Below are 23,028 nucleotides of genomic sequence, written 5' to 3'. Positions count from 1 at the left end.
CACAGTATCACTGTCTCACTGCAAGTGGTTTGGAAAAGAGAGCAGGTGAGCATGTAGATCTTTTTTTCTGTAAGGTTCATAGGTATGTGCACTTTCTGTCTGGAATCAGGAACCACTTACATATACATAGAACACTGTGGAACTAGGGATTCCAAAGTGGAATTTTAGTTGGGTTTTTAAATATAATACTGCTTACTTACCATATTTCTGCAACAAAATCAGCCCCAACCATAGAACTCTCTGGGGTCTCGCTGATACCAAATGTAAGTCCACTGTCTCACTCTAATAAACAATGCTGACAATCAGGCAAACAAAACAGAGGAACAAAAAAGGCAAACACTGGAAATTCTTTGAATCCAAGATTACAAAAGCAATGTTATTTATTAATTAGCATGTTTGAGATCTTGACTAGAGGCTAGTGTCATGCAGGAAATTAAGCACAACAGGTCTGGGCAATTCCAGAACTGATGCAAATTACCCTTCACAGCATGTTATAAAATTGACTTCCTGTTCCTAGTTTTACTATTTTGATTAGAAATTTAAATATATAAAAATTATTTTACTGCACTTACTTAAATGATTTATTTTTCATTTTTCAAAGGTTACTACAGAAAATTACATTTAACGTTTCATCTAATGTTAAACCATGCTTGTATTTCTGGAAAATATACTTTAGTCATGATGTATTGTCTTTTTGGTACCCTTAGATATGGTTTGCTGGTATTTTAGAGGGAAAGTTTTCTGCTTTTGTTTGTGAAATTTCACATGCATAATTTCCTTTCTCACATATGCCTTTTCTGGTATAGTTCCAGTTGATAGCCGCCTCATTGAATGAGCTGGTGAATGTTCTTCATTTTTGTGCTCTTATAGAGTTTGTAACAATAATTTGCTAGTTAATTGTATGTGTCAACAAGAGTGAGTTAAAGGATACCCAGATAGGTGGTAAAACATTATTTTGGGGAGTATTTTTGAAGATGTTTCTGGAAAAGCTTAGCATTTTAATCAGGAACTGAATAAGCAGATGGCTTTCTCCAGTGTGGGTGGGCATCACCCGCATACATCTTGAAGAGAACAAAATGATGCAGGGAAGGTGAATTTACTCCCTCTGCTTGAGCCGAGACATACACCTTCTCTTGCCATTGTACCTGCTGCCAGTTCTTGGGTTTTGAAATTCGGACTAGGTCTTAACATCACTGGCTCTCAGTTCTTAGGTACTTGGACTTGAACTCATTTGTATCATCTGCTTTCCTTGTTCTGGAGCTTACAGGTGGCAGAACATGGGACATGTTGGTCATCATAGTAGTGTGTGCCAATTCCCAATAATTAATCTCTTCCTATTGGTTTTATATCTCTTGAATGTCATGACTAACACAAACATATATATATATAGTGTGTGTGCGTGTGTACACGTATAGTATATATGTTTTTTTCCATTAAGATAGACATCTTAGAAATTAGGTCTAATGTTTTCTTATGAGATAATTTCAACCTTTTGACTCAACTTCTTTAATGCCTATCCAACCTCAAATCTTTTTCATTCTTCAATCAATTTTCATTATATTTTTAGAATTCTGACTTTTAAGTTTTTAATATGCATTTTTATAAAACTGTTCCTCTTTTCAATCTTTGCTGTGCAACAACTAGTGCATAGTAGAATTTGAGAAGCACCATTGAACATTATATATTTTTATTGAAAAACATAACCCTGAATCATTTTATTTATTATTCTGTTTTAAACTGTTCTTGTTAGAGTGTACACACTGAAAAGTATGCAAACACTAAGAGTCTGATGCATTTCCACAAACCCAGATTGAGAAACAACATTTACCTGTAATCCCTGAATTTCAGTGCTATTGTTCCACTAGTTTTGAGCTTATGAAAATAAAATCATGCCAGTTGTTGTGGTGCACCTCTGTAATCCAAGAGGCTCAGGAGGCTGAGGCAAGAGGAACATAAGTTCAAAGCCAGCTTCAGCAAAAGTGAGGCACTAAGCTACTCAGTGAGAACCTGTCTCCAAATAAAATACAAAATAGGGTTGGGGATGTGGCTCAGTGGTCAAGTGCCCCTGAGTTCAATCCCTTGGACCCAAAACAAATAGATAAAAACAAAAAATAAAATCATAATAAAATGGCTTTTCTTGCTTGACATTTATTATATGTATCGTTGTAAGTTCCCTATACAAAAGTTCATTTGTTCTTGTAGCTATAGGAGAACAACACAATTTATCCATCCTATTATTGGACATTTTAGTTGTTAATCTTTCACAGAAACAATTCTATTATAGATATCCTCATACACACCTTTTGGTGAAGATGTAAGTCTTAGCCTGCTTCTGTTACTACATCAAAATAATTCAGATTGGGTGACTTACAAATAACTAAAAATAATATTTCTCAGTGCTGGAGGCTGAGAAGTTCATTATCAAGGTGTCCGCAGACTGGGTGTCTTCTCTGCTTTCAAGGTGGCACTTTCTTGCTGTGTGTTCAGATGGCAGAAGTTAGACGCAAAAAAGGGACTAGAATGCTCCTTTTAACCTTTTTTATAAGGACACTAACCCCATTCATGAAGGTTCCACTATCACGAATTTATTACCCCTGTTGGTCCCCATCTCTTATTATTACATAAGCAATAAAATTCAACATATAAATTTTGATATTTTGATATTTAGACCATAGCAATGTGCATGCGAAATATAAAAAAGCATATGTATGCATCCATTGCTCATCTGAAAGTCTTTTTCAGAAAAAAAACACTTGTCACAATTATAAAAACTTTTAAATATTAAGGGTATTCATCACTACTTGAGACAGATGAGTAAGTACTAAGAACTTACTTAGTATAAGTTTTACCATATGGAAAGGTAATATATTTTCTGCACAAGAATCCTAAAGTTTGTTTTGATCATTATCAGATTAATGCATTTTTTTTACCATTTTCAGATTCCCTAGGTTAGTGATGTGCAATGAAAATATAACACAAGTCACATATGTAATTTCATGTTTTTTATTAGTCAAATTGAAAAAATGTAAAATTGAAATCAATACAATGTTTTATTAACTCAATAGATGAAAACCCAACATTTTACATTTATAACACATTTCATTACAGACTCTAAAATTTCAAAATACTAATTCTTGATTAGTATTTAGATTTCATAAAATTTACAGTAGAAAATAATATTTAAGGTGCTGGGCACACATCTGTTATCTCAGAAACTGAGAAGCTGAGGCAGGAGCATTACAAATTGCAGGCCAGCCTGGGCAACTTAGTCAATTCCTAATTCAAAAAAGTAAAACAAAATGGGCTGGGGATATGGCTCAGTGGTAGACAACTTGCCTAGGAAGGGCAAGGCCTGGAGTTCAATTCCCAGTAATGAGGGAGGAGGGAGTAGATTCATATACCCTAGTTGTTCCAACCACAAAATTATTTCCAATAACTAAATTGTGTCAGTTTACAAGTTTACTAAAATTAAATACTTGGTTACTCTGCCACACTAGCCACATTTAAAGATAGTTAAAGATAGGTATCCCATTGGAAGGCATAGGTATAGCTCCAGTGGGTTTTACTGTTTTGAACAGCTTGAATTAAGTTTCAAGTGAAAATATTTTCTTTTACAGGCTGTAGCAGTGAATTTTGAAATAGATGAGAATGCACACACACACACACACACACACACACACACACCCCTCAGTTTCCTCCAGAGATGTCAAATCTTACACTATATATCTAGGTATTTTATCACCTTGTAGAACACTTTCATCACCTCAATAGTCACCTTACTTTCTTCGTGTACTTTTTAATATATATCTATGCATATATACATATTTGAGTTTGTGAGAGGCTGCACTGAATACCATGCTGTATACAATAAGGGGTGAAACTGGATGCTTGTTCTCAGATGCGTGTAACTTATAAACTTCTTGTAATACTGTCCAAGGAGGTTTGTTTGTCTGTTTTAATTATGAACGTAGAGTGAATCAGTTGACATCCTAATCTCTTTCTGCTGTTCTCTTAAGTTGCAAGAATTTCAAGGATACTTTGGTACTGTTTGTACTATAAAAATTTCATTTAAGTAATATGTAGTGACAGGTGCGGGAACTGTTATGTAATAGAGTATCGTTCTTATATATCATGCATGTATGGGGGAAAAACTGATAGCAAAAAAAAAAAATCATCTAAAACAAAAAAAAATCTTAAGCTCAACTTCAGTTTTCCAGGATTCCATGGAAACAAATTTTAAAGAGGGGTTCCTTTAGTTGGTCAACTGAAGGAGCTTGCGGCTGTATGAGCCCCCGTTTTGCAAACAACGTTTAAGATGTTTCAAATACATCTTAAAAACACACGGACGGATGCACAGCTCGGCAACCCACAGATTTCCACTTTCCACGCACGCAAGGCTAACGCACGATTTCCCACGAGTTTTGTCCAAGACCAAAAGCGCAGGTGCGCTCACTGTAGAAAATAAAAAGATCCAATAAATTCAACTTTGACGGGCATCCCAGGCGTCCACCCCCCAGCGTGCCGCGGCCCGCACCGTCTGCACGGGGAGCGCCCCCTAGCCGGGTTCCCACGCTTTCGTAAACTGCCGCAGGGCAAATTAACCCGGAGAATGCCACCGCGCTTGCGCCGTGGAATGCGCATGCGTCGCAGTGCCGCGCATGCTCTGAGGCAGAGGCCTGGGAGAGCTCGGAGGGTAACGGAGCTGAAGCGCCCCGCCCCCGGTGTGAGTGCGGAGCTTTTCTTCCGCACCGCGTCGGCTTGTTTCCCCACACCCCCCCCTCTGGCAGACGACCGGTCGTTACCTGCGTTGTCTTCTCTCCCCTTCACGCTGAGCTGCTGCAGCCCACCATGGCGAGCGTGGCGGGCCTGGGGAGCCGGGCGGCGCTGGGTCTCTGCGCCACAGGTAACAAGTGCACTGAGGCCAGGTGCGCGGCCAGGCTGGGCCTGGCGGGCCGGGGTCGCCGCGGGGGCCGACACTGCGGATGTCTTCAGAGGCTTTGGCACCGGCGTTCTGGAGACTTGGCGCGGGGTGTTGGGAAGATGCGGCTGCTGCTCCTTGGCTTTTTACTGCAGGGGCAGCGCTGACTCCTTTGGTGGGCGATGGGAATGCCGGTGTTCCTGCAGACCTTGCCTTGGCTCGAGGGTCTGCCTGTCACCTTCAAGGGTGTTTACCACCGGGGTGGGAGAGAGGGTCAAGGACTGACCGTGGTCCGATCGCCAGGATTGTGCGCTGTGAGACGTGACTTGATGGTGTTGGTTAGCCTTTCCCAGGGCGCCCTGGCTCTCGTTGCTGGATGATTCGGCCACCATTAGAACTTGCGGTGTGCCAGCCTCCATTCTGTGGGCAATGAGTATCAGAGGGGTAGCTCGGCTTTGGTTTCTTCTCTCTCTCCTTTTTTAAAAAATAGTATTTTCAGTAACGTTTGGAGTTTTTAATGAAGAGAGGTGATTGCTTGCAAAAAAGAAAAAAAATAAGAGAAGCGAGTTTTGTCTACATCCAGAAGGTAGTGGAAAAAAAAAAAAAACATACATAGAAAATGGCACCATGTCATAGGTGGATTAGCCTACATAGCATTTGCTAGTTGCAGGATGATTGCACACAGAGTGAATGTTTGTTAAATGGATGTAATTCATTTGCATCACTGTAATTCTTCTGTATCACTCAATCCTTGGAATGAATCATTGATTCATGGTAGACCGTAACAAAGAATCAAAATATTTTATAGGTGACTAAACATGGTAAGAGGCAAATGATAAATCATTAAATTTTGTCTTCTCTTTTTGTTTTGCAGTTATTTTGCTCGATATGGCTTTTTGTAAAAGTGTTGTACAAGATTTAGATGACTCGTGAGTATATATATATATTTAAACTGTTATTTTAACTTTAAAAACTTGAGCTTTTATCTAAATATTTGCATGTGAATCTTTTCTTTAAATGATAGGGGCAGTAATGACCAGTGTTTATATGTTGCTACTTTTTTTTTTCAGGAATTGTTCTAAATACTATATATGTACCCCAAATATTTATACTAATAGTTAAAAGATCAGAAAACTGGCAAACATCATTTTACCTTGTATTTATTTCTTTGTACTCTAATCATATAGAGTGGGTACTGGAATTTACTTTCTCCTTTTGGGGGGAGGGGTGTACTGGATATTGAACTCAGGGGCACTGGACCACATCCCCAGCCTTATTTTTTATTTTATTTAGAGACAGGGTCTCACTGAGTTGCTTAGATCCTCGCTTTTGTTTAGGCTGGCTTTGAACTCACAATTCTCCTGCTTCAGCCACCTGAGCCTGGAGGTACAGGCATGCACCACCATGCTTAGTGTTTATTTTCATAGTATCAGCCTTAATCACAAGGCCTTGCTTATAGTGGGTGAGCTGTCTAGCTCCAAACAAAAATCCTATGTGTGATTTGGCTTGAGTGAAGGTGACAACAATGCCTTTCCTGCCAAGCCACAGGGGGAAGGTGCCCTCCCCACACCAAATTTAGTTGCATAGTTTATTGCAGTCTCTGGAGCGTCTTGTAATCAAGGATTCAGACCTCCTGGGCCAACCATGTTCATATGTATATGTGTGCTCCTAGCCCAGTTCTGTGTGGAGACCTCTTTATTTGGAGCTTCATCTGAGGCATTTCTCAGATACTTATGCCAAGACCTCCTCATCAATAGTCACTCATAAAGAGGCAGAACCCTTTTGTTCAGCTCTTCTCAGCAGTGAGATGAATTTCCCTGTCTGCTGCATCAACCTGATTCTCTGTTAGTGCTCTTTCATGTATTAAAATGGTACATCGAGGAGCTGGCACCTCTTTTATGTCTCTTGGCTCACATTGTGAAAGTAAGTGAATAAAGGCTTGATTATTACTTCCAGTCTAGCTGATTGTCCTAATTTACCTTCTGAAAACCTGATTGCATGACAGAATCAGTGTGGTGTTCAGGCTGGTCAGTTGAGCACAATGTTGTTACAGAAGAGCAAAACCTAAGATCCTATGTGTACCAGGCATGCTGATGTATCTTGGGAGTACTTGCAGATTGCTTATAGAAACTTTCTGGTGCTGAGGAAAACAATTAGGTACAAAGAAGTAACCTTATTGAATTTAGTGATACCCAATGGGGTGTGTCATTACAGTTTTCAGCTTATTCTGGCAGTGCTGACTGCCTGAGGAGGAAGGAGGAGTTATGCTCCTGCTGATCATTCCATTAGCTGTGTAGATGCTTACTGGAAAGGCCCCTACACTGGGGAACATTTCCAAGAGCATAACATGCTTATGAGATAAATGTGGAAACTTGTTCCTCACAGTCGAGTAAGCACATGTGCCATCAGTTGTTTCCTGGATCCGTAAGACAGGGGCCATGAAGATTCTGGTAAGATTCTGGACCAAGCATGGAATGCCATTATTTTGAGAAGGCACCAAAACAGCATTGAAAAGGTGTTCCACTTGTCTCACCATGATCAAAGCTAAAAGTACTTCCCCAGGGACAGATTCCTCAAGCTCATGGGTGAGGGTATTCTTACCAAATAGAGAACACTGGACCCCTTATTCCATTAATAGTGCTCTGGATCCCAACTGGAATTGATGCTTCTCTGGATTTGCCTTAGCCATCCACATGCGTTCCACTGTCTTGAGCCACACTGTCTAGACCCTGACATGACCACATTTGCTTCTTGTTCACATTCTCTCAAGATTACTGTATCTGATGGCTCAGCCTATACATTGGTGGGACAGATCTTGGGCATACAGTGCACTCTCTATGCTCCAGATCACTCCAATTCATAGGGATGGTTGAACATTTTAATGGACAGCTGATGACAATGTACAACTTTACCCCCGCCTGGACTACACATTTACTGAGTTATTTCAATGCAGTATCAATTGGGTACTTTTCTCAAACATTAAAACTGAGCCAGCAGGAAATGATGGGAATCCTCCTAGAATCCAACCTCTCAGATTAAAAACAACAGATTAAAAACCGCCAGTTTGTAAACAGGATTTTCCAAGCATAGCAAACTTAGGCTTTGCTATATTAACTTTTCTCTAGAGGTATAAAATGTAATAAAAGGGTGAAGAACTTAGGTATACAGTGTCATCCCTTGGTATCCATGGGGATAGGTTCTACAACTCCTTGTAGATACGAAAATCTGGATGCTTAGGGACCTTATATAAGTGGTACGGTGCTCTGTGCACATCCACCTGTATAGTTTATATCATTTAAATTATTTATAGTATTTAATGTAAATGTCATATAAGTAGTTGTTATTTTCTGTTGTCTAGGGTATAATTTCAAGAGAAGAAAACCTTGCAAGCAACACTCTGTCAGATGATCAAAACTGTCTGAAACAATTTGAGCTTGCTATAGCAAGAACTCAGGGGTACTCAACTACTATTCTGGCATTAGGGTTCTCTCTTCCATCAGACAAACCGTTCTGTAGACTTAAGAGTGTTAAAAAAAAAAAAAAGAAAGAAAGAAAATTAAAGCGAAGAAAACCTGAACATGTTCATTACAGAATTAGAGAGGCAGTTTGCTATCCTACGTCCCACCAAGTATTTTCAGGTCTTAGTTAGTGATCCACAGATGAGGAAAACCAATTACATTTGTATTTCTCCCAGAAAAACCTTAGTTCCACTTTTTTTGTTGTTGTTGAATTCTTTATTCCTCTTCTTTGAGTGGTTCTTTTTAAAAATTCAAAGAATAGGATAAGATGTGGAGGTCACTGAGGAAAAATTTTACACACATTTATTGAAAGAATTTGTTTCATGTTTCTGTATTTATCAATTTATTATCCCTACCCTTATGATACATTTGTAAAGTGAACACAAACATAAAAATCAGAGATCTGCTTTTGTTTTTAGGTTTAAAGAAAATCGAAAAGATGACATTTGGCTTATAGATGTGAGTATGTAAATTTTATGTTAATTACCTGCCCCTACCATTTTAAAGACTCTTTTTTATTCTCTTTCATGCAAAGAAGGCAATATATAGTTAGTACTTATGTATCTTTTTAATTTGTTTTTGCAGATAGTATTGTTTTGGTTTTTCTGTTAAAATGAACCTTAGAGCTTTAAGGTTTAAGGGACTTATTTTATTGAAATTTTGGGGGTGAGAGTATTAAGATGGGAAGCTAGTACCCTATCTTATAATGCGGCAAATTTATAGATTATGTCTTTAGGAGATTATGATATGATTTTATTACAGAATGCACTCATTTCTTCTTGTTTTCCAAGATATTGAATATATTAATATCATTTAGTCACAGTCATACTTTCATCCTTTTTGTTTTTTGGATTCTGGGGATTAAACTCAGGGGTACTCAACTACTGAGCCACATCCCCAGCCCTATTTTGTATTTTATTTCGAGACAGGGTCTCACTGAGTTGCTTAGTGTCTTGCTTTTGCGGAGGCTGATTTTGAACTTGGAATTCTGCCTCAGTCTCCTGAGCTGCTGGGATTATAGGTGTACGCCACCATGCTCAGCCGTACTTTGATCTTAATAGTGAACAAAATTAAATATTTAGCATCCTTTCCTCACTTTCTAGTTTAGAATAAATTTTAACCTCATGACATTGAATATTTGTTTTAACATTGCCTCAGCAAAAGTAGAGTAGCCGCTGCAAAAGAAATGAAATAAAGATGGTAGTGTTAGGGATTATTGAAGCTATGTGATGGGATATGAGAGTCCACTGTTCAGTTTTTTCTCCTTTTGTATATTTTAACATTCCCATGGTAAAAATTTAAAAAGAAATATTACTTCATGAAAATGCAATAAGCAGTTTGTTAGCTTGGGTTCTAAGTATTACCCCCACCATTTGCTGATTCTGGTCTGTGATTTTAGTTTTATCAGTCAGATTTGTCACTACTGCTACTACTGCTATGTGACACAGGGAAGGTTTCTTAAGGCTTCTAAGCTTTGAATTCCAATGCTAAGCCAATTGTCTTAATGGTCTCCTGTATCTTGCCAGTAGATACAATAAACTCAGCAAAGGCACTCACTTTGTTGGGATTTTTGTAATAAAAATAGATTGTTTATCATTAACATTTGGATGTGCACATGGTATGACATATGCATTTTTATTTACTGGTTTCTTTCTTTCTTTTTTTTTTTTGAAGAACATGGATACATTCACTTGGAAGCAAAGACATTTTATTAAAATTCATATATCTGTTTTAAATAGGTATCAATAATCTATTAAAATGAACTTAAGTTAGTATTATATTTGAGGTATGACTTAGTAGTTAGCCTATCTAGATTTCTGTGTGTCTTTTATATTTTGCTGCATAACCATTTAGGAAATATATTTAAACATTTAGTTCCAAATAGATTATTAGCAATTATTTAATCAAAGAGATTCTTTAAATATTAAGATTGATAGTTACAGTAGTACAACATTTTTAGTGATTTTTTTTCCCCCTTTGGGTAGTTTTATGCACCATGGTGTGGCCATTGTAAAAAACTGGAACCAATTTGGAATGAAGTTGGCCTTGAGATGAAAAGCATTGGTTCTCCAGTTAAAGTTGGAAAGATGGATGCTACTTCCTATTCTAGTAAGTCTTGATGTAGTTTATTATTTTACTTTTCTCATATAAAGAAAATGTTTTATTTATATGCAGCAGTATTCAAGGTGGAAGAAAACCTAATTTTCTGCTCTTGTAAAATTATCTTAGTTTAAGACTATACTTTATAAATTAAATGAATTAGCCATTGAGTATTTACTATACAACCTGTGATAGTCCTAGGCCTAACATAAACATACAAGCCATTGTGTATTCGTATTTGAACCCAACTTAGGTACTTAGTTTACATGAGGCAACTATAGAAAGTTGAATGTTTCATTGTTGATATAAGTTAAGTGAATGATAGTTTATTGTCTGAGTAGATAGATGGTATGGTAGAGAAGTACATAAGAACTTAAAGATGAATTAGGATGAATATGAGAATCAGGAAGGTATTCATGCTGAAAAGAATATAAGAACAAAAATCAGAACTGAAAATGAGCTTAATGAGTATGTACACAAAATAAAATGAAGCAGAACAGATCTGTCCTCCTGTTTGTTTTGTAAATAGAATTATTGGAACATGGCTACACTTGTTTATTTACAGTTGTTTAGACAGTGTTGATGCACCAGTGTCAAAATTCAGTAGATATGACGAAAACTACATGTTCCCCAAAACCTAAAATATTTATTATCTAATCCATTATAGAAAAAAGTGCTCTCTTAAAGGATTTAGGCAAAGAAAAAATTGAGTTTAGAGAAGTATGAATTATCATGGAAATTTAAAAAGAGCATGACTCTAGAAGTAAGCCTGGCTTTGCCTGCTACTACTGCTGTGTGACACAGGGAAGGTTTCTTAAGGCTTCTAAGCTTTGAATTCCATATTGGTACATAATTAATTGTAATGCAGCTTTTATTGGTTATTCTGAAGCTTGAATGATGTTGTGTTTGCAAAATCCATTGTATGTTATAAATATATATTTCCTTTTCTTTTAGCTGAAAAAGAAAGTTGAACTGTGTAATATGTATTTCTTTTTAGGAAATCAGCTGCATATTTTGGATCATACCTATGTTTTAATTTCAAGTTTCTCATGTTCTACTTTTGTGGTTTTGGGAAAATACTTAAAATACTTAGTTTCCATGTCTGTAAGGGACAGTGATATTTTCAAGGTTGTGAAGATTTTATTACTGTTTTATGTTCAGAACCCCCTATTGCAATAGCATATATACAGTGGTAAAGGATGATTTCAGATTGTTAGAACCTCCCAGGGCAGAATGTTTTGCATTTTATTAGTTGTCCTTAAGGAAGTTATACACATTTTTGAGAAGACAAATTATTTGATAGAATTTTTTTGGCAGCAACTTGTAAATGAAAAAGAAGAGCAGGTAGAGACAAGAAAATCACGTGAGTGAATTTTTTTATGTGTCCTGGTGTGGGTCACTAGGAGCTTAGGCTGGGGTAGAAGCAGTAAAGTGAAGAAGGAATTCTTATATCATGTTCAAGGCTGAAGTAGCAGATGAGATAGTTTGACAATGCTTCATTATATTCACTCACCTGTACTACTACTGTCATGTGGAAAAGAATGAAAAGTTTGATTTTGTGTGCGTTTTCAACCTCACTTGAATTGGAGCCATTGCTTCATTCATGTTTCTGACTCGAGGAACTAGAGTTCATTTGCGTGCTTAGAGCTGGAGTTACTGATCACACATCAGTTTTTGCAACTTTGAAATAAGACAGGACATTGTCAAAGGGAGAGAATAATATTCTTGAGTTGCTATTTCTTGAAATAAACTTTTAAATAAACTTTTAACTTCATGTGTAACTACTGAAGGAATCCCTTTATAAGGCATTCCTTCAGTAGTTACACATAAAATAGGTTCTTATGTCTTGATTAGAAATGTATACACATTGATCATAGATGCAGTCCTTTATTAGTTCACTCAATTATTATTTCTTAACTACTGTTTATAAACCACCAAGTCTCCAGAGATTAAAGAAAGACTCAAACACATCCTGCCTGTTTTGGAAATGCTTATAATACAGCCTTATAGAGGTAGAAAGATAAACAAAGCAGTAAGTGTAAAAAAGTCATAAGAACTGTAAATTCTTATGATCACTTGAATCATTGAGTGGAGTAATAATGTATAAAGCAAAGTGGAAATATACAAAAAAATAGTCATTGAAAAAGTAGTTCATATAAGTTAGTAAAAATTTTTATGGTAAACTGGTCATGTGATGTTTCAGTGATAGTTAACAATTTACATTGTTACAATTCATTATAATATCTAATTCATCAATGTACTATTTATTAAGTGTTTCTGTGTGCCATTATTACATTGAAACTCTGATTAGAGGCAAAATAGATATTCAAGGGCTGGGTATGTAGCTCAATGTTATAGCACTTGCCTCGTATGCAAAAGGTCCTAGTTTTCATCCCTAGCACTACCAAAAAAAAAAAAAAAAAGCCCATGCATTTCTCCTGAGTAACTTAGAGAAGTATTTTAAATGCTTCGATTAAAAATCAGTATTTTTTTCTGCATCTTCAGAATATAATGTGTATATAAGTCAAGAGTATCCACACACAAACACACTGTATACATATATATACTATATGTTGTTTTTGAATTTTAATTTTAAAATGGGACTGGGACTTTTTTTGTTTTTCATAAACCAGAGATTTGGTTTTTGCCTATAATTTCATGATTGTTGCAGATTTTATTCCTTATGTCTTGATTAGAAATCATCTTAACATCATATTACATGTTATATTGGATTAATGGGGAGGAAAAACCACTATAGAGATTGCTTTGAAGGAAATATACATACAACACATTATCTCACACAAGCCACCTAGCTTTGGGAAAAAGGAAAAGAGGAACTGATATATACTGAGGCCACTATCTGCCAGGTTTTGGGATAGGTATTTTTTATATACCACCCCAGCTTGCACCTCAACCTACATAATGATGTGTTCTTGTGAATAATTGTGGCTCCTTGAATAATTGAAACATGGTTTATTCAAAAAAGTCATTCCTTTGTAAGAAAGTTACTGAGTCACATTCATTAAATATCACGTATTGGGGCAAGACAGGAACATTCTAGGTGTTGGTAATTTGTTAGTGAGCAAAACGAACAAAAATTTCTGCTCTTGTAGAGCTTGCATTTTTATGGAGAGAGACAAAAATAATCAATATAAACATGAGTGAATAGTCAGTATTTCATGTTAGTCATGGATGCTTTTCCCTGCTGTAGACAGAAAGAAATTTTATCTTCCTAGTATTTAAAAAAAGTTGATAAATATTCAGAACCACTGTGGAGACATTACAAATACATTTTTGGCTTATACTTTGTTTCTTTAAATACTCTAAGGCAGTTCAAATTTAGGCATTTTAGTGGAATTTAGAGTTAAATAGACAAAGAAATTGAATCTGTTGGCATTATTCTGTCTTACTATAGAATGTTAATGATTTGGCTATTTTACTAATACCTCTTCCATCCGCACAACCCACTTCTGTTTCTTGGCCTATAGTCTGTAGACTTATGACATGCATTAGGATGACGTGGGAATTCATTGTCAGTTCAGGATCCTGAGGCCTACACCACTGTACCAAATGGAAATCTTTCAGATTTGGTCAAGAAAGTATATTTTGAACATGTACTTCAAGTGATTTTGCTGCACACGTAAGTTGAAGAACCACAAAGAAGAATATTAATTTGATTAATAGATAGTTACTGGACTTTGTTTCAGAGTGAGGTAGGATTATTCAAAGTGATCAAGTGCAGCAAAAGTCTCTAAGATTCTTTGATGATATCTTATTTCTTATTCATCTCTTTGTAGTGGTTGAAAGCAAATGCCATCAAACTCAATCCAACATATCTGTTTGTAGAACTTTTGAAGTGGAGAAATTTGAACTGTATGTTTATTCAGTTCTCTGTGTTTAGAATTGTACCAGAAACTTCTTGATGCATGGTTTTGTTTTTGTTTTGTTTACTTTTTTTGGTACTAGGGGTTGAACCCAAGGTTGCTTTATTATTAAGCTACAACCCCAGTCCTCTTTACTTTTTATTTTTGAGACAGAGTCTTTCTAAGTTGCTAAGGGTCTCCCTAAGTTGCTGAAGCTGGATTCAGACTTGTGATCCACCTGCTTCAGCCTCCCTAGATGCTGGGATCCCAGGTGTATATACTATATTAATCCCTTCATGCACAGTAACTAATATCAAATTTAATAAAAAAGCTGTATGTGATCACTGTAAATTCAGATACATATTTTAGCCTTTCTTTTTTGTATGTATTCCTTCAAGAATAAATATTGGAAGTTTCTCATTCAGTAGTTAAATTGTGATATTGTGTGCCCTGTAGTGGGATGCTGATTTTATTGTGGAACCAATGGAATTATGTTTAGTCTCTAGATATGGTTGTATGAAAAAGATCATAGTTTACCTCTCTTGATGCCTAAACATGCCGTGGTGTTTGAACAATAAAATTCTTATTCTGACTTCATGTTTACAGATTATATTTACAAATTAATTTTACTTTCTAGATTGTAAGCTCTGTTTGATCAGTGATTACATTTCAAGTTTTCTTACCTTGTATTATCAGCATTTGGGGCCAGATAATTCTGGGGTCTCTTTTGGGGGGGAGGGGTACAGAGGTTCTGTGCATTGTAGGAATTTTTTTTTAGCATTGTTTCTTGCCTCTACCCACTAGATACTAGTATACCACCTCCTCACTGCCCACTCCCATCACCACATTGTGTCAATGAAAAATGTCTCCATTTGATTGACAATCACTATTGTCTTTTATGTCCTTTTCATGTTGGATATATAGTGATACTTAGAGAGTACTAAGACAGATAGTATTTTTCAGCTGAAATAGAGATTGAGAGTTTGAGGCTAACTCCTTGCTACGTCCCCCCACCTCCAGTTTATAGGTTAAGTAGCATGGTAACTAAGTGGCATGAGAATAATTATACATACCAGAATTTGAGATAGAATTATGCCCAGAATTCAAGATTACCATGATTCATATCTTTACCTGTCTCTGCCATCAAATTATTATAATTTCAAGAAGCCAGAAATAAAAGATTGCTTCATATTTAATCTCATTTTAGAAATATTTAAAAATATTTAAAATTATACAACTTCAGAGGAAGTTATTCATTTTATAAACTGGATCTTCTGTTTCTAAAGAAATCAATATTATTATTCTTTAATATAAAATGTAGAGAATGAAAACTTAGACCGAGTCTCAGTTGCAACCTTGCTTCCTAATTTGTTGTTTTCAAACAAGTTACCACATTTTCAAAAGTTTTCTTTAATTTGAATTTGCAGTATTTTTTCCCTCCAAACAAAAATGTTTCAAAGTTCAGTGGAAGGATATTAAAACCTGTTAAAATTTGTACATATTAGTATTTTAATATTATTTACACGTTGATATATCAGCAGATAGTTACTAACAGTGAGGTCAAGAACAAGAGTAGGAAGGAAATGGCTCTAACATTTAAGGATCATTTATGTGCCAGACTCTGTGTTAGACACTTTTCTACATATTTTCATATTTAAAAATTCTACCTGTAGTCCTGAAAGGTGAGTTGTATCTTAAGAAGTAGTATCTTCTGAAGCAGAATCAGAGAAGTTGAATCATCCAGCATTGCACTCGATAATAAATGGAGCAGAATCTTAACCTGGGTCATTGTATGTCTACAACCTAGCCTTTGCTTGTGTGCTTTTCATTATATTGTCATTCCCCTCTAGGGGAAGCTAAGACAGTCATTGTCAATTGAAATTCTATCAGACATGAAGATCAAGGAGGCAAGGGGCTTTTAGGATAGGTGATATGAAAACTTCTAGATATGAAAACTGAGGTCAAAGAGATTGATAGAGTTCAATGTGGAGCAAGGATTTTTGCTCTGAAACCTGTTAAAGAGATTCACCTCATGCTGTGAGATACCATCACTATATTTGTCAGTGTGTACTTTCTTTATTGGATTTGTACATAAATAACTTAAAACAATTTGTGTGGATTGATTAATTAGTAGGATATAACTCCCTCCTCCAATCAGTTATATTCTCATGTTTTGGCAGATTTTAATCAATTTTTAGGTGAAGATGATATAGGCTTATATTTATTTGCCTCCGTAATTTGGGAAGGACAGGGTTTACTCATGTAATCTCTCCCAAATCAGTGTTTTTGCCGTCTTGGTAGTCACAATCATATTTAGTTAGAATACACTTTACAGAATTAAGTTTTAAGTTAGAGATGGGCACAAATTGTGTAGTTGCTCAAAGTTCACGTGGATATTCAGAGACAGGACCTCCAAAACTTGAATTTTCATTAGCTTTGCTGTTTATGGTACCTCTTATGAACATAGGTATTGTTCATTGTCCAGACTATTATGGTCACCTCCCTCCGTGTGCCTCGGGAAGAACTCTAAGGTGATAAGGGAAGGCAGAGAGATTGGGGTGTTATTTTGCTACAGATTTTCCTTGTTATTCTGAATTGGTGACATATAATAAGAAACTGGACATGAAGTGAGTGTTAACTGGAGCTCAGTGCTGAGAGCCATGGCCGAGCAGTTTCCTTCTCCCCAACTGCAGTACACATATACTTGCATATACTGGAAATAGAGGAGATGACAAAGGGAGAAGTTTGGGGGTAAACATGGTACACTCTGCACAAATACTAGTATAGCTTTGCAAATGTTTTATATTGTATAATGTCCACTGAGAATATTTATTCTCTCCTTGTTGCCCTGAGTATAGTATTAATTTGATGAATGTTTTTTATACTTCTGAAAGTCCTAATTCTTTATTGGCATTTACTTGGTTGTGTTTATTTCTTCTTTTGTCTCAAAAGATGCCATTGGAGCAAATCCTTCTCATTTTAATCACTTGTGAGGATTTCAGAATAATCATTTGAGTTTATTGGAATTATTCTAGGTTATTACAGAAGCAGAAACTTACAAAATATAAACTTGCGTTTCAATCATATATTTACTGCAGTTAATTACAATTAGTGGTTTTAAATGTAGTAAACAATAAAGGAAGAGATGGGTCTTTTTTTTTTTTTTTTTTTTAGAAAAATGAGTTAGATCTAGGAAGAAATGCTTGTCCTGGAAATAAAGTCAAAAGAAAAGTACCTGAGTACTTTAAAATATTAATAATAATAGTAACCAGAATGTCTTTTAGAATGATTACTCTGGAGATAAATTTTGAACTATTCTTTTGGCATTTTTTATTTTATCAGAATATTTATTTCCTGCCATGGATTGGATTGTTAAGTAATTGATTTCAATGAGAATGTCATGTTTTTTATTTTTCTATGTGAGTTTCTTTTTAGCAATCAATTGCAACATATCTGCAAGGGCTTATATAAATATATATTTTTTTAAGTAAAAGACTCATTGTTATCTAGTTTCTTAAATAAAATATTTAGAATTATTTATTCTTTTTCTTATTAAGGCCTTGCTTCAGAGTTTGGAGTTCGAGGTTATCCAACAATTAAGCTGTAAGTTAAGTGTTGTATGTTCATATGTGTATTTTTTATTAGTTCACTCTGCTTACGTTTTAATACGTTCATTTCTAGTAAAATTTCACTGGTGGATTGAGGATTGGGTTCAGCTGCCTTTTTTTTTAAGATAAAATTTGTATTCAAAGGAGAGGAATGCTCTTCATTTTTAAGTCAATACATTGTTTATGGCTGATTCAATAAGTGTCTTTTGAGTGCTTTACTGTGTGACATGTCCTGGGCAAGACATGATATACAGTCATAAATTATGAAATGTCTCTTATTCTTGAGATGCTCAAGTATGTTTTCTGCTTTCTCTCTGTAAATCCTGTCTCCTAACAGATTTAATGATTGTATGATCAAATTTACTTCATTAGGGATAAAAGACATGAAGGGAATCAAAATTGATGGTCATTAAGTTTAATTTGTAGGTAATTGATCAAGTCTAACAGAGTGTACAAATTGGAAGAAATGGTGTGATAATTCTAAAGAACTTTTATTTAATTTCTCAGGATATTCATTGCCCTTATGTTGGTAATGAGGATAGGTGAGGAATTGTTTTAAAAGTTATTTTTATAATGAAAGTTTTTTTTCAGTATTTTAAAATCTCAAATATCAAAATTTGAGTAACTTAAATTCATTATATATTTGGTATTATGTTGATTTCTTTCTTTCACCTTTTCAAAATGTTTGCTAAGCCTCTTTTACTTTTTGAGTTTAATTTTCCTTTCTTTTGTGTTTAATTATAGGTGTTCTGTTATACTTCCTAATTTTCTTTTTGGTAATTTCTGTTAATTAGACACATATCAGCAGGCTTTTGAAGAATTATCTAAATTTTTAGAAAAGTAATTGTATGTAATTTTTATGGTAGATATTAGAGCATATGTTAAATAACTATGATATTTGTTGTTTAAATTTGAATGGCTTTACTAAAATATTCTTAATTTCCTCCTTTTGACAGATAAGATAGAATCATAGTGCTTTGAAGCTCTTGACCATGAATATGTAGATTACTCACTTTTCAAAGGCATAGGCTCAGTGTAATACAGAGTCAAATATTTTGTATAATTTATTAGAATGCAGCCTTCTCCTGTATATTTTGAGTTGCTGATCCTCTGAAGCCAGTTGCCTGCTATATTTTACATGACTATACTACTTGTAAAAGTCTTCTGCAATTACTATTTCATGTACTTTAAGTTTATGCTATAATAGTTATTAACATTAACTATTAAAATTTAAAATAATTCATGTTCTTTTATTTATTTACTTAAGATTAAAGGGGAACTTGGCATATAATTACAGAGGACCACGTACAAAAGATGATATTATTGAATTTGCTCACAGAGTATCTGGGTAAGTTCTTATCAGGAAAAACCTGTATTTAACACTAACATTTGAAAATTAGATATATCGTAATAAACCACTTAGAATGCACATATTTTAGGGACTTAAATAAGAAGTATTCATTTCCTGATTTATTTGTGGAAGGTAGTTATGTAGCTTAAGCAAAGAGATATTTTAAAGAGATAGTGTTTTGTATTACATATTTGTTAATCTCACATTTAAATTCACTTTGTGTATAGAAGAAATTTTCTAAAGTGAATTTTAATATATTTTCAAACTTTGCATTACTTACCAGGCAGTCCTCCCTCATTCATGGGTGGTACGTCCCAGAACCCCCAGCAAATTCTTGAAACTGTACATAATACCACACCCTGTATATGCTGTGTTTTTTCTAACATATCCTTACCTGTGATAAAGTTTAATTTATAAAATAAGCACAGCAAAAGATTAAATCAAACAGCAATTCTAGAAATATACTGTAATGATGGTTATGTGAATGTGGTGTCTTTTCTTCTTTTTCTCAATATCTTATTCTACTTTTACCTTTTCACTTAAAGCAAATTCTATAAGGCTTATCTCTGGTATCCAAATTTCCAGCATCACTACTCTTGCACATTGAAGCCATTATCAAGTAAATTAAGAATTATTTGAACACAATTACTGTGGTACTTTCACAGTCCATCTGACAATGAAAAGGGCCGCTAAGTGACTAGTACGCAAGTAGTCTATACAGCATCCACATGCTGGAAAAAGGGATAACTCACACCCTAGACAGGGTGAAGTGGGACTGTGTGAGATTTCACCACACTAATTAGAATGGTGCACAACTCAAAATTGTTTATGCTGAAATTTTCTTACAACCTAATTATTGATTTGAAAGTGATATTTTTTTAAAATCTATCTTGCTTAGGAATAATAATTTAATGTGATTATCTATGGTTGTAATTATTTAATGTGATTATGTGGAACCTCTTGAAGAGAACATTTATCAAGCTAGGTTAACAAACATTGACTTTAAAGCATTTGAGCTTGACTGGATATATTGATATTCCTAATAGCTTTATTAGAATAAGATTGATTTTATTATGATATTTTATTATGATACTGTCTCAAATTATTTGAGAAAATTCACAAAATTTTTATATTTTTGTAGAAGTTTAGGATGCTTTCTGGTGTATTTATTTATTGATTGCATGTTTTATTTCCTTTCTTTGCTTTGTAAATAAATTTTGAAATAACTTTTATATGAAGGGAATGTTTTGGGGAATGGGCTTTACTCCCCCATGACTTATTAGTCTACAGGTTTTGACGGTTTTTAATGCTTTTTGGTTTAAGCTTAAGAATGGCTTCTGATGTAACTTGGGTTGACTTTATTGCAACTGAAATTTCAGGAGTCAGTTCTGGAGTTGCATCACTTGCTAGTTAATTACTGAGCATTAGAATAGAGGTTGAGGGAAAGTGATGCAATGAATCCCAAGAATTGTGCATTTTGAAAATGTTTCCTTTTGCAAAGTGTTTTCTGTTCCTTTTATGAATTTTGTGGGGTGAAAGTCTGACAATATATACCATTTTAAAAAGATAATTCTTCTTTTAGTTATTTAATTACATTTATAGGTGATACGTTTTATAATAATTTTGATGTGATTCATTTCTGTTTGCTTTTGAAAAATACTAACAAAGCTGTAGAGTTCTGTTTTCTATCTACAAGGTTTTTATGCACTATAATGCATGCTATTTTATTTTTTCTGAAAATAAGTAATAATCTGTTCTGGAACTTGTCAGGTTTTAACCTCTGTAGATTACTTAGAAACTAACATTTAAATTGACAGAATATTATATAAATATTTTTAAATGCCGTATACTCCTGGGATGGTATTTCACAGTATGTTTTGTGAATGTTCTTTTAAAAGGGGAAAAACATTCTCACGTGAATTGTTTTGTTTTTAACCAAGGGCTGTAAATAGATGATAATTCTGTTTTTACCTATCAAAATGTTGGCAGTGGTGATATTCTCTGAAGAGATGTATTTGAAACTTGTTTTCCAATTGGTAGGTTAAATTGTAGGTGTATATATATTGTCAATATGTGGAAATAATCATAGTCATGGGTTGAAGCTTTATTTGCTGTATGGATTTGGGGATAATGAATTGATATATTATTAAAGCTTTTTCACTGTAGACATGACCAGCCCTCATAGGTAGGAGTAGAGTAAATCATGTACTATCTTTAGTTCATGCTTGTTTTGTTTTCACACAGAGCTCTAATTCGGCCACTTCCAAGTCAGCAGATGTTTGAACATGTGCAGAAGAGACATCGTGTATTTTTTGTTTATATAGGTGGAGAATCACCTTTGAAAGTATGAAATTATTTCTTGATCTATAAAAACATACGATTATAATTAAATGTGCTTAATAGTTAAGACTTAGTCAGAGCCTCAAAATTTACTCCCATTTTTACAGGAAATCTTTCAGTTCAATCTTAAGTATTTTTTGTAATAAAAACATTTTCTTGGATACCTTCTGTGGTGTTTGCTGCTTTCAACAGAAGTTGGTAAAAACATCGGTGGATGCCACCTGCCTTAGTGTTTCTTTCATTACTGACCTGGTTATTTAAAATTCACATTGCTTTTTAGCATTGTACATCTTTAAGACTACAAATTGCAGTGTGAATATCAACTCTCTAAAGGCAAAAGGCCGTTATTGTCTTAAGTTATTTTATGTGTATGTGTGCTCACACATATCTTCCTTATAATCATCACTGTCATTATTATACATTGTTAATCTAACTTAAATTAATATATTGAATCAAGTTTAAAATTAAATATCAAATAAACAATCAAATATATTTGGAGGAGGATAAAAACACTTGGTTACAATTATCTTTTGCCCTAGAAACAATTCATTTCATTTGCTTGTATTTCATCTTTTCACTCAATGTGCTAGCAAATTGCAACACTACTACTTACTACATAAGGTAGCTCTGATTGTTTAATGAATAATAAATTTTCATCTTTTGATATTCTAAAAAGGCCTTTTTTTCCTCTTTATATTGTTACAGGAGAAATACATAGAAGCTGCTTCAGAATTGATTGTTTATTCATACTTCTTTTCTGCTTCAGAAGAGGTGGTTCCTGAGGTAACATTTAAAATTGTATTTTAATGACAGTTTTATTTTTTAATTTTACTTGATTTTATCTGATTTATTTATTGTGAGGCATAGAGTAAACATGTTTACTCTTTACTGCTGGTGACAGACTGCTTATTATTAATAAACAAATATCGCCAGATTCATGAAATTTAGGAATTATTATTATAGTTTTTTTTTTCCTTTTTAAATAACAAAGCTGGTAACAAATGATATCTCACACTCTAAGGTTGTTCATAAGTAGTTGTTCATAAGTAGTAGATTAACTTGGGTCTGTGCACATGCTTGTGTGTTATACATGAAGTCTACTGTTTGGATCCTAAGATAGCAGTTCTCAGTAAACAAATCTATAAACAGGATCTCATAAATTCTGTAAAACAAAAAAGCAGCAGTGTGATAGTGGGACATAGGGGGGGTGAGATAGTTGCTGTAAGTTGGTTAATTAAGAAATGTTTATATGAGAAAAAAATAGGTAAAAAGGACTAAAGATGATGTGAAAGAGTCATGCAAAGATAATACAAATACCAAGATAAGAACA

The 23,028-nt window shown here is 34.5% G+C and overlaps 1 protein-coding gene across 4 annotated transcripts in view; it reads left to right on the top strand.

Annotated features, from left to right (window-relative positions):
* Positions 1 to 4,757: 4,757 nt before the first annotated feature.
* The window catches only part of TMX3 (thioredoxin related transmembrane protein 3), a 74,269-nt gene continuing 55,998 nt past the window's right edge, over positions 4,758 to 23,028 (top strand). For 2 of the 4 annotated variants that reach the window (XM_081262955.1, XM_081262953.1), the window contains exons 1-8: positions 4,758 to 4,903; positions 5,793 to 5,847; positions 8,856 to 8,895; positions 10,422 to 10,545; positions 17,957 to 18,002; positions 19,275 to 19,355; positions 21,603 to 21,702; positions 22,404 to 22,481. In XM_081262955.1, the coding sequence (XP_081119081.1) occupies positions 4,849 to 4,903; positions 5,793 to 5,847; positions 8,856 to 8,895; positions 10,422 to 10,545; positions 17,957 to 18,002; positions 19,275 to 19,355; positions 21,603 to 21,702; positions 22,404 to 22,481 (579 nt within the window). In that variant the 5' untranslated portion in view covers positions 4,758 to 4,848. Of the gene's footprint in view, positions 4,926 to 5,792; positions 5,848 to 8,855; positions 8,896 to 10,421; positions 10,546 to 14,024; positions 14,177 to 17,956; positions 18,003 to 19,274; positions 19,356 to 21,602; positions 21,703 to 22,403; positions 22,482 to 23,028 lie in introns of those variants that run through there. The other 2 variants (XM_081262954.1, XM_081262956.1) reach the window with 2 other exon arrangements.

The sequence above is a fragment of the Spermophilus citellus genome (genome assembly GCF_964194105.1).
Source record: "Spermophilus citellus genome assembly, chromosome: 12".
NCBI lineage: Eukaryota > Metazoa > Chordata > Mammalia > Rodentia > Sciuridae > Spermophilus > Spermophilus citellus.
This window is presented reverse-complemented; position numbering and strand designations above follow the sequence as displayed.